This window comes from Vanessa cardui, chromosome 23, assembly GCF_905220365.1.
Source record: "Vanessa cardui chromosome 23, ilVanCard2.1, whole genome shotgun sequence".
Taxonomy (NCBI): Eukaryota; Metazoa; Arthropoda; class Insecta; order Lepidoptera; family Nymphalidae; genus Vanessa; species Vanessa cardui.
Genome location: NC_061145.1, coordinates 8,430,606 through 8,448,290, shown reverse-complemented (window position 1 = coordinate 8,448,290; position 17,685 = coordinate 8,430,606). Strand labels below are relative to the sequence as shown.

Sequence of the window (17,685 nt, the reverse complement as noted above, 5' to 3'; positions counted from 1 at the left end):
ATAAAAAAAAAATACTAATTATTGGGGTTTTCTATTGTATAATACTTAGCACTTATTTTATATAATAAAAAGAAATTAAATAAATAACAAAGGGATAACATATAAGTATTTTTATTAATACATTCCAGAAGAAGTTACGGGTAGGGTTAGTTGTTTATGTTACGTTCAGTAATTGTAAGTCATTAGCATGTCGTTTACCTATATGGATCTTATCGCAAATATTTTAGGCAACCTAGAAACACTTGTTTTGAAAAACGTGTTATTATTTCAGTTATCTGTGTTCATTAAAAATATATACAAATGTATTAGTAGAACATAAACTGTAATCGCATTTATGTATTAAACTTACAATTATAATAGATCCTAACTGTGAAGTTCTTTCCAACACGATTGAGCCGTGGGTTTTCGTAGGCACATGGGGTCACTCTGCATAAATCCGGTAAAAGTACCGGAATTTCCGGTCATTTATTCTTGTTTGAATTAATCACAACCGATTTCTCAATCGGACATTGCGTCAAAATTCTAAATATCATCAAAACCACCTGGAAGTCCTGAAATTCACAACATAATTATTAAGGAACGTTCGAACATTCTCTGCTGACGTTTTTTCAAAAAGGCCATCCATTGTGATGCCCATAGGTTGCGGTAGTCACTTTCCATCAGATGAGCATCCTGGCCGGTTGTCAACTAATTAAAAAAAAAAAACATAAAGCCCTCCAGCATACTGCCAAATCATACGAAATTTGAATACTAGGTATCTTAGTCCACAAAATTTAAAAAGCCGCTATACTGCATTTACTTATAGTCTTATATATGTATATTTTGTATTATAAGTCATAAATTTGCACCAATACTTTATTATGCTCACGACATTTTAATAATTTTATAAATGACTCATTGTCTATCGATAAGGTATTATTGCGGATCCATCGTGAATTATTCCTAGTCGAAGTGCACTCAGCAATTACCGAAGCGATTTTGAACTTTACTGTAGTACAATTTTGACGATCTCCGTGATCGAGTGGTGTGTACACCGGTTTTCATGGGTACGCCACTCTGAGGTCCCAGGTTCGATTCCCAGCCGAGTCGATGTAGAAAATTCATTAGTTTTCTGTGTTGTCTTGGGTCTGGGTGTTTGTGGTACGTTACTTCTGATTTTCCATAACCCAAGTGCTTTAGCTACTTACATTGGGACCAGAGTAATGTATGTGATGTTGTCTCATGTTGGCTCAATTTAATCTTTTGAAAACAAATGTCACGTAGTAGTAGTTATCTGTCTGTAATTTGGCATGAAGAACACTTGAACTCCGAGAAAGAACAAAGGCTACGTTTTTTGACATGACATGACAACTAACCCTCTAAAACGCGAGAGAAACCGCGGGCGACAACTAGTAATCTATAATTATTTAAATAAAGTTCTATACCAATGCTGTTATAGTTTTTGCGTGACAAATAGATAAAACATATCTTACATATAATGTTACATTTGATACCTTACATATAATACATATGCAACAAAAAAAAGTTTATTAAGTATTATTATATTGTGTTGTACGGCTTTGTGAAAGCCCGTCTGTGTAGGTACCATCCAAAAAACCAAAAAAAGTTTCTACACATTTTTAATCAGTAGTCCTTAAAAAAGGTTTCATGCTTTTAATTCACTTCATGGTTTCATGCTTCTAAAAATCTAACTCAACTTCCAATAGTGACTTCCACACAAACTCAAACTTTATTTCACCTCCTTAAGGGTACAAAATGCAGAAATGCCTAAAAAACGCATCTACTCATTCTTAATTACTTAACCATAAAAATCATGATTTGAAATTAAAAAAAAATCCCTTTTGGGGTAGAATTTCCAAAATTCCTTCCTTAGTAGGTGTCAATGAAACGATCCTACACCAAATTTCATGGCCCTAACTTAAAGAGGCTTGGCGATGATATATCATCTGTCAGGACATGTTATTTTGTAAGTATAGATTTCAAAAATTAATTACATGGACGATCAGATATCAGAGATTAAAAAGGAGATTGATTAATTGATTTTGTACATATAATTATGTCTTGCGCAATTAAGTACTATTATTTTGCAATATTAAATAAATGCCCTTTTTGATGTATCTTTTAAACCGACCTTATAAATATACAGGATATTTGACGTATTAACGTTAAGAGGTGATAGGGGTGACTATTTGCAATCATTTTAATCCCCGTGCGAAATGCACTTGTGAACAATTTTTGAGTTACCGGGTTTTTCACATTTTTCCAAAATACGCCAAAAATGCAACTTCAAAAATTTATTTTAAAAAGTATCAATTAAAATTATTTTTTTCGTCTGATTTATAAAAACGATTAAGCACTGGATATTCACCGTTTTCTTAACATTTCGAAAACAATAAATGGAACTTATATATATATGAAAGGAACGTATTTCAAAGCAACCAAAATAAAATAATCAGAAAGGACGCTGGTGGAAATTCGTATTCGAACATGAACGAATTCGTACTAAAGGTCGCCCTTTAAAATTGCCACAAAATTAATTTAAAACAATATCAAACGTAAAAACTTACTTAATACTTTAAAATAAAATTTAGACACATAAACAGTTCAATAGCTAAGTTATACGTAGGACATTTTGTAATATAGCCTAATTAAAGTATTAATGAGCGAATCCTCTCTAAAGAACTATAACTCTTTATAACAGGGCACAGTACACACAGTATGTTCTACAGCGCATGATTTAGGATTCCATCCCTACCATTATCCTCACAAAGAGGTTCCTAAAAGAGTTATTTTTTGTTAATTTGTTATGTAAATAACTCTGTTGGGTCTACTCAATAAAACGATCATACTCACCAATTTCATGGCCCTAACTTTAATGCGTCTGGCGATAATGAATCAGTACTCAGGAGATGTTATTTTATAAGTATAGATTTCAAAAATTAAATACATGGACGATCAGATATCAAAGATTAAAAAGAGATCGATTTATTGATTTTGTACATACAATTATGGTTGCGCAATAAAATACTATTGTTTTGCAATATTAAATAAATGCGTTTTGGTGTAACTGATAAACCGATCTAACAAATATATATTGAATAAATGTGGGCATACCTTTAGTGAAAGTCAAACCACCTTGTGATAACCATGGTTGTGCCATTCGTGTTGCGTATTCTCTGTGACTGACACTGTGGCTGTTGATGTTACGATCGCGACGTTCTTATTTTATTTAAAAATAAACAAGTGGAACTTAATGTCGTGATTTTTAAGTTTAAAAATAGAATTTAATTTTAAATTATGAATAATACGCAGAATAAGTGAATTTATAATTTATTTTTATTGGATGATATAATCTGTGCTAGTGTTAAGTGTTATAATAAAATAATTAAAAATGAAGCTTAATATTTCGTCATCATCAATTAGGCAGTATGCTGTGGTTGTAATAGGTATTACAATTTTTGTTTATAATAGTTAAGGGTTTTCTTTAAATAATTTAGTTTAAGAAAATCAAAAAGTGTTGTTTTAGAATTAATAAATAAAATAAAGTAATTCTTTGGAATATCATATCTATTTATAGGTAATACAACAATTTATGTTTTAGTAATCTTCTATCCTTAATTATCTCATTGGTCTAATGGCACACAGTTAGATTAATAAAATACTTATAAAATTATTATTTTATCGTCCCGACCAAGGGTTTCATATTATTGTATCGAGATATTTCTGAGAAGAGTTGCACGGATTAAAACATTTGACCTGCGCCTAACCTATCTGATCATAACAAAAATAAAAAAAAGAAACCTTTTAGTTTTTAAATTTGGATTCATATTTTTTTTTTGGAAGCATTCATAGTTCTTAAATGTTATTATATTATAGTTGTCAATGATTCTAAAATTACTCAAATAAATGTTGTTGGGATATACGAACTTTAAAAATCGAATGATTTCAGATTATATTTGTAGATCCTCTACTTTTACGGAGTTTTTGGTTTTTTTTTTTAAATTATTATTAATAACATCACTGTCATGCCTAAAGACTTTAAGTTTAGTGATCTTGCTTCCAATATTATGAATCTATTACTTATATAAAAAAAATTAAAGTACACTGTTTTTCAGTGTTATAAATATTTGTAAAATTCAGAATTATATAATAATAAATCTAGTTGTCAAGTCAAGAACCTTTTGTTATTTAAATATTTGAAGGTCTTCGTATAAATTTTTTTTTACAAATGGCATACAGTTATAATAGCATGACGCAGGTAGGAACATCCCGGTGTGTGTTTAAGACTGAACACGATGTGTCCTTGACCATACTAATGATTTCTGTGGCGAATATTGAATTATTTAGTTAATTTAAAGACTATTATTTAGTACTATTAGTCGCTCGTGGCTTCGCTTGCGTTTTAGGGTGTCAGGCAAAAAAAGTAGCCTATGTCCTTTTTTTGGGGTTCAAGTTTGCTTCCTACCAAATTTAATAAAATTCGATTCAGCGGTTTGGTCGTGAAAGAGCGACAGTTAGACAGACAAAGTTACTTTCACATATATATATACATATAATAAAATTGGAGTGTTTTCTGTAATATTAAAAAAACCCTTTTTACTCGATACATATGTACTCACGTTACATATACCAAAATAATATTTTTTACAATTTTTTCTGTCTGTCTGTCTGTTTATTCCGGCTAATCTCTGGTGCGGCTGGACCGATGTTGACAAGACTATCTCTAGCAGATAACTGATATAATAACTGAAGCTACAATAACATATATTTTTTTGCAAATTTCAAACGCGTGAAAATCGCGGGCACAATTAGTTTATAATATTAATATAGATCAGGTTAAATCACAGGAAAAACTTATAGCCTTAATAATCATACTTAATAAAATTATAATAAACATTTTTTTTATTAAAGATTGCATTGAGAGCAAAACATCCTTGATTATAACATTAAAAGGATACGAAAATCAAAATAGTCTTCCATATTAAAAAAAAAAAACGATTTACTTATTTACTTGAGGTGTGGGTTTCTCCCGAAATATATTTACAGCACTTAGCTAATTCACACCTGGTAAGTACAGTCAGAGTAAGAAAACCTTCGTCAGTTTTGAAATTCATTCCTTTACAACAACAACAACAGTCTGTAAATTCCCACTGCTGGGCTAAAGGCCCCCTCTCCCTTTGAGGAGAAGGTTTGGAACATATTCCACCACACTGTTCCAATGCGGGTTAGTGGAATACACATGTGGCAGAATTTCTATGAAATTTGTCACATGCAGGTTTCCTCACGATGTTTTCCTTCACCGCTGAGCACGAGATGAATTAAGCACATGAATCAGCTGGTGCGGTGGGTTTGAACCCGCAATCATCGGTTAAGATGCATGAGTTCTAACCACTGGGCCATCTCGACTCATCATTCCTTTATCGAGTCTTAAACTCTTAGTACCTTTTGAATCTAAACACCGAATCATTGCGACGCAATTTGTCATTCTCGATATATAATGCAGATTGTTCATGAGCATACGAAAATAGATCTTAATGTGACAAACCTTTTCTTACCCGACTGTACATAACGAATTGAATTATAAACAATATTACATCCATTTTTATTTATTAATAGTAAAAACATAATTAAATACATCGATCTTCTGCCATCGTATACTCCTGTTGCATACTATACAATGGTAGTGTACCTGTCATACAGGTTATTGCAAAAAACAGTCTACAAAACATATGCAGGCATACATACAAACTCTATAACTTAATAATATTAGTAGTTTTATTTATTTATTTTTATTATTAAGATACACCATCGACTTATCATAATAACTAACACAGTAAATATACAAACCAGTATGATTTGCCTTTACAGGTGTATACAGCATTATTGGCATTTAAAATATCGACTAATTAGTATAAAACTAAAAAAAAAACAAATTAGTAGTAGTTGTTATTAATGTTAGTCAGTTAGTTTAGTTTAAGGTGATAAGTAGTACTCTACTTTATCTTAAAATACTGCTACTAAAAACGTCCAGACACGATTGTATCTCTATCAAAAGCAAGATATTCACGTTTCATGATAAGAATTTGATAAACTAGATAGGTTAGGTTAGGTTAGGTCTGCAAATAAATTAGTGAACGAGCCGGTAAATACAATAAAACCGATTACTGAAGATTTATACAACCAATAGAAATAGCTCCCTATCGCGCCATTCGACGCTATTCGTCGCTATAGATTCTCGCGTCAGTTCAACCCGAGGAAGCAAGTGCATGTAAATCGACGTAAATATATTAGGTCATATGATATTACAACAACGTTTGTGTAAAGATCACATTCACATAAGAACTAAATGTTGATAATTAGGGATAGCATCCTTAATACGGATGTGATTCCTTTTACGATTTTTGCCGACGCTACATCTAAGTTATGTCGTAGGTACCATACGTACCTATTAAAAAAATATTTTTATTGATCACTAATTGTCGCTTGCGGTTTGGCTAGCGTTTTAGTTGATTATTAGCTTTTACTTCCAAATAACAAATTTCTTTAAATTTGGCTCAGTTTGGCCTTGAAAGAGCAACAGACAAACACTTATTTATATACGATATAATATTGTATTGTATTTGCCAATGCCTATGGTAAAATTATTATTAACTATATTTTCGTTTAAAGTCATAATCGCGTATTATCATATTAAACTAAAAGTCGTAATTTTCAATCTGCATATCATGTGATTTGAAACACGAGCCGCTATGGTCTGGTGTCAGACAGGCTAATACGGTCACTTCAATATCATCTGGCACTTTGATAGACAGCTGTACTGTTTGTCTGAGTTTTAATGCAACGATGTCAAAATTATTTTTAGCGATCATTAATTATCCAAATAATCATTAAATATTTACAACCTTTGTGTTTACCAATGTGACGTCACCAAAATGGATGACAGCGTTTTTAGCGGGAATCAAAAAGGTTTAAAATTTAATTTAACTATATGGCAAGAAAACGCTTGAAAATATTTTGTGTCTTTTATCAGGAAAATCAATATTTGGAAATAATTTTTCAAATGCAGTTGAATACCCTAATATACGTAAGATAAATTCCATAGCCAGTGACGCATGGACAACGGATGTGGTTTGTGGGACAGTGGTTACAATTGGCTTATTCCATTGTATAGCAATGATGTGGTTCGAAGTGAAGATCAATCTAATCAAGTACAATTTCTCTTTTTTTAATTTTTCATATTATTTCCAAAGGTTCAAACCCAGACAAGCACAATATTCATGTGCTTAATTTGAGTTTATAATTCGTCTCGTGTTCGGCGGTGAAGGATGTCTGTGAACAAATTATTGTTACTTTCATTATTATTATAAAGGGAAGTAAAGGGAATAGCAAATAGGTCTCGTATTTGTTATTTTCACAGGCCTTGAATTCATTCGGATACTATTTTTAGGATAGTTAGACCATTTATGGCAGAAATACATTGGATATTGGATAATCGCTTCTTCGATATTTAGTGTCTGTAGTAAAATTGTTTAATGGGCTTACTGCAATCATGCCTTAGATGAGCAAATTACATTTTATCAAGGGGATTTTTAAATATTTTTTGTGACCTTTGATTTAAAAAGATGAAATTAGATTGGAAGAAATATATGTAGATAGAATATGGCATTTATGACACAAGAACCTATTTACTTATTTCTATCTTTAACTAAATACATATCTACCAAAATTTAATTCACATCCAGTGTCAGTCATCCATCCTTATAGCCAGAGAATATTATTGACATGCTAAAATACGCTCATAATCAGCTTTGTTATAATTATGTTAATATCTAGTTTTAGTAATTGAAGTCGAGCAAAGATGGATTTATTTTAAGTTGTAGTGATAGATGCCCTATATCTACTTTCCGTGTTGGAAAATTAATTACGTTGACATTGATGATCGTGTTCGATAAGGTCGTATCTGAAAATTGTCCTCTTGAATTGATAATATTAAATTGATTAAGATTGTGCAAGAAAATCTACGAGTTGACTTTTAAGGAGATAATCATTATGATTACTTGGACTTGTCTGATGATTATCAGCACCAGATTTTATTGTCAATCCTATGGACTTAATACTTACTTAACTTGGTGGTAGGGCTTTGTGCAAGCCCATCTGGGTAGGTACCATCCGCTTATTAGATATTCTACTGCCAAACAACAGTACTTGGCATTGTTGTGTTCCGGTTTGAAGGGTGAATGAGCCAGTGTAACTACAAGCACAAGGGACTAACATCTTAGTTCCCTAGGTTGGTGGCGCATTGGCGATGAAAGGATAGGTAATGTTTCTTATAGCACCATTGTCTATGGGAGGTGGCGACCACTTACCATCAGGTGTTGTCACTGTATAAGTCTTAACCGCGTGGAATGTTGTCAAGAACGCTAGCACGATATCTTTAGGACCTAATTTAAAAAATCTTACGTAAATAAATTAATAAAGAAATTTAAAAATGTGTCCGAACTTTTTAAAAGATTATATGTCCGGTATGTACTTTTCCACATAAAAATATGTTGCAATAATGCTTATATCTAATCTCTGCCTCAGATGTCATCGATTTCACATGATTTTGATCCCGATAATTCTCTATAATCTTTTTATAGTTTTCATCTCTTTGATAGGTTTTTTTCCAAAAAAATAAAATTCCTCTCGAACCACTTTGAACTCGTTATGGATTGGGATTATTATTTAGCAAACGAAGTATAGAAAGTATGAGAAAGTTACTGACCATAGTATTTCTAACATTGCACAATCAAGTTGGTTGCTTTAAAATATATAACATATTTTGTATGTAGTATCCGATGCGATCTAATGATTACGATACGGGAAAAGTACCCGAATGGTACCCAAACCGATTGCGGGCTCAGTACGAACAAGCACCGCTGAGACTGAACACCCAAACAGAAAAATCAGAAACAAAGGATACTTGTTCAGATCAACGTATTCTATTCACTAAGCTATCTCAATCAATATTTAACTTTCGACAACTGTAAACCAAAAACAACTGTATATATTTGAAGAGCTATAAATATAACTCACTAAATACTCCTAAAATAAATTAGTTCAGCATGCGCTACAATGTGTTGTCGAGAATCGATTTACAAATCCAGAAGTAATTTTAGAAGGCACTAACTTTGTATGTCACTTGTTAAATGGTACAAACCAATAAAGTGACACGCAATTTTGATGCGTGAATGCTTAAAATTTAATGATTATAATGATCAATGTCGCATATCACTTTCTAACATTTCGACCAGTTCTGCAGCTCCTATAGACATTGTAAGGACACTGTAAGAAATATTAATCATTACGTATAACACACCAATGCGCCACAAGCCTTGGCTGTTAAGATGTTTTGTTCCTGCACACTGACTCACTCATACATTCAAACCAGAGCACAACAATATATTTATTGCTGTTTGGCTTGTTTACTGAAAGTAGAATATCTGATGAGGTTGGTACCTACCCAGACATCTTCGAGGCAGTTTGAAGTTTGTACCAGACCTTTAAAGATACATGGTTAGTAATAATGTCATGGCGTTTCTTTATAGCTGACCTTAAGTAGTTTTGTAATATTTACACTTGTAGTATCTACAATTGATAAATAAGTTTGTCTGTTTCCACATATCTAATTATGGCGAAGTAATGAAGGTAATTATGAGATTTAATTAAAAGATTAAACATTAAGTCTAAGGTACGATCGGGGTAAGAAAAGGTTCGTCACCTTAAGGTCCATTTTCGTGTGCTCAGTATGAGCGATAATCTGCTTTACCGATTGAGAATGTCATATTGCGTCGCAATGATTTGGTGTTTAGATTCAAAAGGTACTAAGTGTTAAAGACTTGATAAAGGAATGAATTTGATAATAGTCTGAATCTGTACAGGTACATATAGATAAATTCATTTGTTGATGTTGCAAGATAGAGGTCATTAAGGCTTTAAAGGGCAAATGTCAAGGTCATTTGAGTACGCTGTACCATTTATAAGACGTATTCATATAAATGATATGTATTTGATGGAAGATTATATAAATTAATCGTATTTGTCTATTGTTCCGCAAATTTATTGTTTAGTATTCAGAAGTCTCTCGGTTAAATTGTTACCGTCATCTTTAAAGGCTATTTGGAAGTCCTAAAGCTAATGGTAAAACTATTTTGCTTATGTAATTCTTAGTTAATCTTGTAAATTATTAGTAATATCACACATGTTGCTTACGTTAAAATACGTCACGATATCCTAGGGCATCAAATTGTGCTAAGACCTTATCCACAAAAAACAGTTTTATCTTGTTCCACCAAAGGTTAATAAGTATGCTAATAGTTATTTATTTATTCGAATGCGTTCATCACAATATCTATCAGAGCAACATTTTTTTTAAGTAATTTTTATTTTTTTTTCGTCTAGCAATAAAAATAAATATGAATAACATTAAGTAATATATAATTAATTAAGTAAAGTTAATTAAAGTAAAGTAACAGCCTATAAATATCCCGCTGCTGGGATAAGGCCTCCTCTTCCATTAAGGAGAGGGTTTGCAACATATTCCACCACGCTGTTCCAATGCGGGTTGCTGGAATGCACATGTGGCAGAATTTCGATGAAATTAGACACATGCAGAATTCCTCACTATGTTTTCCTTCACCCCGAGCACGAGATGAATTATAAACACAAATTAAGCACATATTATATAGTGGTGATTGCCTGGGTTTGAACTCGCAATCATCGGTTAAGATGCACGCCTTCAAACCACTGGGCCATCTCAGCTCTTAATTAATTAAATAATCATTACTAACTGTAATTAATGGTAAATCTTAATACGTTATCTATTATGATTTATTGGTTTATAATGTCTAAGGATTATTATCCTTTCTGTGTTCAGAAGATAAGCCGAGTGTTATCTAACAATGCGTTCCATATAATCTTCCATTATATATGTATGTATATATTAAGGTTAACTCGATAACATAATTCTATTTTAAAAATAAATATTATCATATAATATGATTGTGTAATATGTCTATCACATATTTGTTGTAATCACTTTAAAAATATAATCTGAAACATTAGTGAATAATAAATAAAGTATCAAGTGATATTTATTTGTAAGCCCGTCGGGGAAATTACCACCAATTCATCAGCTATTCTACCGCCAACCAGCAGTACTCATTATTTTTGTACTAAAAGACATAATTTCTTAATTTCCAAGGTTGCAGCGCATTGGCGATGTAAGGAATAGTTATTTTTTTTTTACAGCGCCATAGACAATGGCAGTGGTGACCACTTATATATAATTAAAAATCATTAGATATACAATTAGAGATATTAAATAACTTAAAAGATTATTATTATAGATTATAAAAACGTGGATTATTTATCAGTGTAAAAATTCAAGATAAATCTATCAAGATAATGTTTTACTGTCATGTTTCAATAAAAATTATGATAATGATATTAAAATATTACATATCAATCAGAGGAGATACACAGATCATCGCTAGGAAAATATTAATCTGAGAAGTTACTCTTGCGATGACGTCACATGGAAATATAAGAGCCGTAGCTGGCTAAAAGGGATTTAGTTAAATCTAGTATGATAATTTTATGTATTGTTAGATGCCTCGGTAAAAACTTATATGGAGTGGATAAAAAATCAAGAGCGGCGAAGGTGCTTTTTTATGTTATAGGTTGGCGGACGAGCATATGGGCCACCTGATGGCAAGTGGTCACCATCACCTTTAGATAATGACGCTGTAAGAAATATTAACTATTCCTTACATCGTCAATGTGCCACCAACCTTGGGAACTAAGATGTTATGACCCTTGTGCCTGCAGTTACACTGGCTCACTCACCCTTCAAACCTGAACCCAACAATACTGAGTAATGTTATTTGGCAATAAAAAAACTAGGGGTACTTACTCCGCATTTTTAGATGACGTCACAATCCCCTGACACTTACAAATAGTGTTCCTATAATTATACATAGTGTGAACCGATGAGAGAAAGACGTCAGGATGAGTTAATACTAAAATTTTAAAGGACTTTAGTTTCCTGAACAATATTTAACTTAGCAAAAATAAACAGTATAAACAGCACTCACACTTATTTGTATGCCATCTTTTACTCAGACTATCTGTGAACCTAGTTTTTGACCCGCTATAGACGAAAATTCGAAGAGAATGTCAAGGGATCGTTATCCTAACATTTTTTTTTTTAGTAAATTTTGCTGTTGTGACGACTGGTATGAGTATAGCCTGGCCCTCACCGGTTCTTGTGAAATTAAGAAATGCCACGGAAACACCATTACCGGAGCCTATAACAGAAGAAGAGGGTTCCTGGGTTGTTGCTGGTGGTTACTTATGCGCCATGTTCAGTAAGGATTAAAATATTCGGCATTTTCATTTTCCTAGATTATTTCCATACACTTATTCATTTACTTTATTTACGTACTTTTGGGTATAAATCACTTCTCCGTTAGAGAAGAACATTTGGAGCTTATTCCAGTACGTTGCTGCAATGCTCACGATTTTCCCCTTCACTGCCAAACCTGAGATGAATTGTAAACATAAATTAGGCACATGAATATTCAGTGGTACGTTAAAGGCTCAAAAACCGTCATCATTAGTTAAGACACTTTTGTTGTAGCCACTGGGCTATCTAGACCGCTTTTTTATATTTATGCCCAATCAGTTAAGGCTGTGTAGTATCAGGTACAGAACACAGAGCTAATTAGTTTATTCAACCGACTTGCAAAAGGAGGAGGTTATCAATTCGTCTGTATTTTTTTTTTTTAATATTAACACTACATAATGAATATACCTAACAAACTTATATCTAATTTTAGCGAATGTCTTCGGTGGAATGCTGCTTGATCTGATTGGTAGAAAGTACTGCCTCTTGCTGTCATCGGTATCCAAGCTGACGATGGCGCTTCTTCTAATATTTGCTGATCAAGTGTGGATGTTGATATTCAGCAGAGCTGTGATGGCAGTTACAGATTCATTTGTATTCATCATTGTTCCTGTTTACGCATCAGAGATTGCATCTGTAAGTATGATTATTTCTTTGCTTTAATGCTTACACTTATGGTCAGACCAATAAATATTAGGAATGTTATTTCACTAAAATCTGACTTCAGATACGAAGTTTGCAAGAGTTACTAAGATTTATGTTAAATATTGGTTTTTTGGATTGCGGCACATTTTTTAAATCTCAGATTATTATCTAGATAGAATGTCGAGCTTCAGAAGAACTAAATCAAACAAATAGATCTAATATCTTGGTATTCGTGACAGCTACTCTTAACATTCACCAAAGGACATGTAACTTTATTTGTGTGCGTGTACTTAGAGACCAACCGTTGGCCACTATTTTAATCAACGCTTTCTCAGCTTTGACTATCCACCTGTAAATAATGAAAGGTTTAGATATATTCAGAAAGCCGAGAAGGCCCAGTGGTTAGAACGCAAGCATCTTAATCGATGATTGCGGGTTCAAATCCATGCAAGCACCACTTAATTTTTGTTTATAATTCATCTCGTACTCGGCGATGAAGGTAAACATAGTGAGGAAACCTGTATGTGTCTAATTTCATAGAAATTCTACCATATGGGTATTCAAACCGCATTGGAACAGCGTGGTGGAATATGTTCCGAATCTTCTCCTCAAACGAAGAGAAGGCTTTAGCCCAGCAGTGGGAAATTTACAGGCTCCTGCTGTTGTTAGATAATGGTATAAATAAGTCATATTTATTTTTTCATAGAAAGACCACCGAGGCGCTTTGGGGACGTTGCTTCAAGTATTCTCGTCATTAGGAGTCGTGATAACTTTATCAGTAGGGCCTTTCCTGTCCTACGTTAACTTCAGCATAGTGGTGGCGTCAGTGATAGCGGTCACGACGGTACCTTTGTTCTTCTTGCCGGATACACCATATTATCTCTATTCTAAAGGTACTATTCAACCATATCTTATTTGTAAAATTTGTTGATTATATAGTTGTTTATTTAGAAACAAACATTCAAAATTCAAATTTGGAATCAAAATTTAGTTCAAGTCGTTGTGTATGTGATATGTATATTATGACAAAAAAAAATTAAATAAACACATTTCGAAAATGTTCAAGCCTTACGTCATATTTAAAGAAAACGTTTAAATTATTTTTAATAAATGATTAGTTTCAAAATTAAAGCAAATTTTAGTATTATAATTATTTTACAATTATTTTTTTTTTCTATTCTGTGAAACTGATGGACCGATCTTGACGGGACTTTAAGTGGGAATGGCAGAATGCCGATGTAATCAGGAATACTTTTGGCCACAAAAAACTTTTTTGTTATTGTATAAGTCGTGGGCACTTTTAGAAATATGGATGACAACATAATAAACAGAAAAGAAGTGATTCCTTTCTAATTATAGTAACAAGTAATAATTATAACTGAAAACATAAACTAAGTAAAGCCACAAATAGTCTGACAAGCTTCAGATATAGGCGATTAAGCGCTTTTTTTAATGTTTTACGCTTAAAGAGATTATTGTTCTAAGTGGCAAAAAATAAATGTATGTAGGTCAATGATGTTCTAGTAAATAGATATGTCATTAACGCGCAAAAAGTGAAGACTAGAAAACGTCCCAATTGGGACGTTTGCCTATAGTCGTTTTCATCATAATTATGCCAATAATACGTTATAATATATCATAATTATGTAGTAATACGTTTTGCGTAATTAAAACATCTAGTTATCCCTTTTACTTATTGTTTTTATCAAGCTATCCTTTTTACTTGTAACGAAATGTAAAATAAACGGTCCTCGGCGCGGCACACTTTTTTCTGTTGTTTAGTATGGGTGTAACATATCTGTTTATAAGAATATCATTGATGTAGGTATATTCTACTAATCATCAGTTGACTAATTTAAAGTTCTTCTACAACAAATGAAAATACTACTACGTGCGTATAATTCAAACTAGAGGTATTTAATTACTTTTACAGGTTGCTACTTTTTATTAATTCAATCGTCTTATCATTCAGGTCACACAGAAGATGCAGTAAAAGTTCTAACCCAATTGAGAGGATCAGAACAACTCGCAAATGAAGAAATCAAAGAATACGAGATATCCAAGAAAAATGAAAAGGAAGTTGATAAAATAGCGTTATTAAAGAATCGGACGTTCCTAAAATCTGTTTTGCTAGGATTTTTACTAGCCGGTGGAGCACAGCTAGTAGGGTTCAACGCTGTGTCATTTTATCTGCAAACGATTTTAGAATCAACGCAAACGAGCGTAATGCCTGAAATCGCGTCCGTTATTATTGGTGTAATTCAAGTATTAGCGAGTTTCTGTACGACGTTAATCATGAGTAAATTCGGTAGGAGGAGTATTTTGTTGACGTCCCTCGCTGGAATGTGCCTTGGTATGGTAAGTTATATTTAATATTATAAGTGTGAAAGTAACTAACTCTGTCAGTCTGTCTGTCGCTCTTTAACTACCAAACCGCTGAACCGAATTTGCTGAAATTTGGCATAAAGCAAACTTGAACTCTAAGAAAGGGCATAGGCTACTTTTTCCCCTTACACATGACAACCAACACCCTAAAACACGAGCGAAGCCTCGGGCGCTAATTAGTACTCATATATAAATAAGACTGTCCAATGTCCATCCATATAGCAAGCATCAAACACTCACAAACCTTGGGAACTAAGACGATACTATTCTGTCCCTTGTAGTTAACTGATACGAGTAGTTATACAGACACACTGCTTTGCGTGCCAGCATCCTTTTATTTTTAAGCTCTCTAATTGTATACCGATTTTTAGTGATATAGGTAAGCGGATGAGCAAATAGGCCACCTGATGGTAAGTGGTTACCACCGCCCATAGACAATGGCACTGTAAAAAATATTAACTATTCCTTACATCGCCAATGCGCCAGCAACCTGGCGCATTGGCAAATTAAGATGCTATGTCTTATAGTACAAAAATAATGAGTACTGCTGGTTGGCTATAGAAAACATCTTGAGTGGATTGTACATACCCAGATGGATGTGCACAATGTTAGAAAATATTAATGGTTATTTCACACTCAGTCAAAAGTTTACGAATCTACTATTACGTTCAATTATTATTATAATGTTAGTAATGATATAATATGTTTTGCAGATAGGACTTGGTGTTTTCTTCATAATAAGTGGCGCCGAGGGCTATGTGATAACCGGCTTTATGAACTATTTGCCGATTATATCTTTGATATTTGTCATATTCTGCTATTGCGCTGGTGAGTATTCATTTCTTTTTAAATTTAGCTAAGATTTATTTAACCAAGGAAAGGTGGAGTCAACTAAAACAAAAATTTGATGGTTTTTGTTCCTATGCGATACCCTTCTCATTTCTCAATCATTTTACTTATAAAAAATTAAATGAGAAGCTATGATCAATAGAGCCATAAGGCCCAGTGGTTAGAACGCGTGCATCGTATCATCGATGATTGCAGGTACAAACCCAGGCAAGCCTCACTGAATATTCGTGTGCTCGGCGGTGAACGAAAACATCGTGATGAGATCTGATGTATCTAATTTAATAGAAATTCTGCCACATGTGTATTCCTCCAACGCGCATTGGAACAGCGTGGTGGAATATGTTCCAAACCTTCGCCTCAAAGGGAGAGGAGGAATTAGCCCAGCAGTGGGAAATTTATTGATGCTGTTGTTGTTGTTGTATGATCATTTGGCAATTGATCTCGTTCTATAAATTGGATTTACTTCATAAATATTGCTTTAACAACTGTCATTTTAAATTGAAGCGTTTTTTCACCAGGAATCGGTTCGCTGTTGTGGCTGGTCATAGCAGAGGTATTCGAGGGTCCGAGTCGGGCTTTGGGTGTATCTATCAGCGTAACAGCATCATCACTTTTCATATTTATAACAACCAAGTACTTTGCGATAGTGACATTGGCCATTGGACCAGCACCAACGTATTGGTTCTTTGCTGCTATGTGTGTGTTGGTGGGAATCCTAATAGCTGTTTTCTTACCTGAAACTAAAGGCAAGTCGTTCAGTGAAATTCAAGAAGCTTTGGGGGGGAATACGGACAATACAGAAATAAAAACAACAGATAATAATATTAAGGAGTCAATATGAGTTTTGTAAGTGAGTTGTTTAGATTTCTTTGGTTATGGTAATGGTAGAATAGTCTACATGACGTAGCTTAAAAACGTTTTTATAAAACATTTCTTTGTTTTTAAATCATATAAGAGCTAGCGCGCATTGGTGATTTTTGTCACGGGGACTTTAAAGTGTTTGTCATTGTCACGTCACGTTTCCAAAGTGGAGTGTGCTCATTAATAGATACAGTGACAAAACATTTTCGAAATCGAAGTTTCATTTGCCACTATGGATTTCGAAGAGACGGTCTTTCTCTGTGAACTCGTGAGACTCGGGAGAAAAAGAAAGCGAAGAGAATACTGGCTACTAATTTCTTCCCACGCTTTAATTTTCACGTGAGTATCTGAATACTCTTTCAATTTTTTATCATAAAGAGCTGGTGTCTTTTCCACTTCTTCTATTAGAACATCATTATCAATATCGTCTTCACGAATGTTTACGTTTTGAATAGATGGTGACGCTGTTATGTGCGCGTCAAAGTCAGCAGCCAAAATAA

General features: G+C 33.2%; 1 protein-coding gene across 1 annotated transcript; it reads left to right on the top strand.

Annotated features, from left to right (window-relative positions):
- Positions 1-3,113: 3,113 nt before the first annotated feature.
- LOC124539859 (facilitated trehalose transporter Tret1-like) lies at positions 3,114-17,300 on the top strand. Its single transcript, XM_047117217.1, has 7 exons — positions 3,114-3,446; positions 12,252-12,407; positions 12,879-13,081; positions 13,797-13,983; positions 15,063-15,448; positions 16,189-16,303; positions 16,843-17,300. The coding sequence occupies exons 1-7, from the start codon at positions 3,392-3,394 to the stop codon at positions 17,163-17,165; spliced, it is 1,425 nt and encodes a 474-aa protein (XP_046973173.1). The 5' UTR covers positions 3,114-3,391; the 3' UTR covers positions 17,166-17,300.
- Positions 17,301-17,685: the final 385 nt, after the last annotated feature.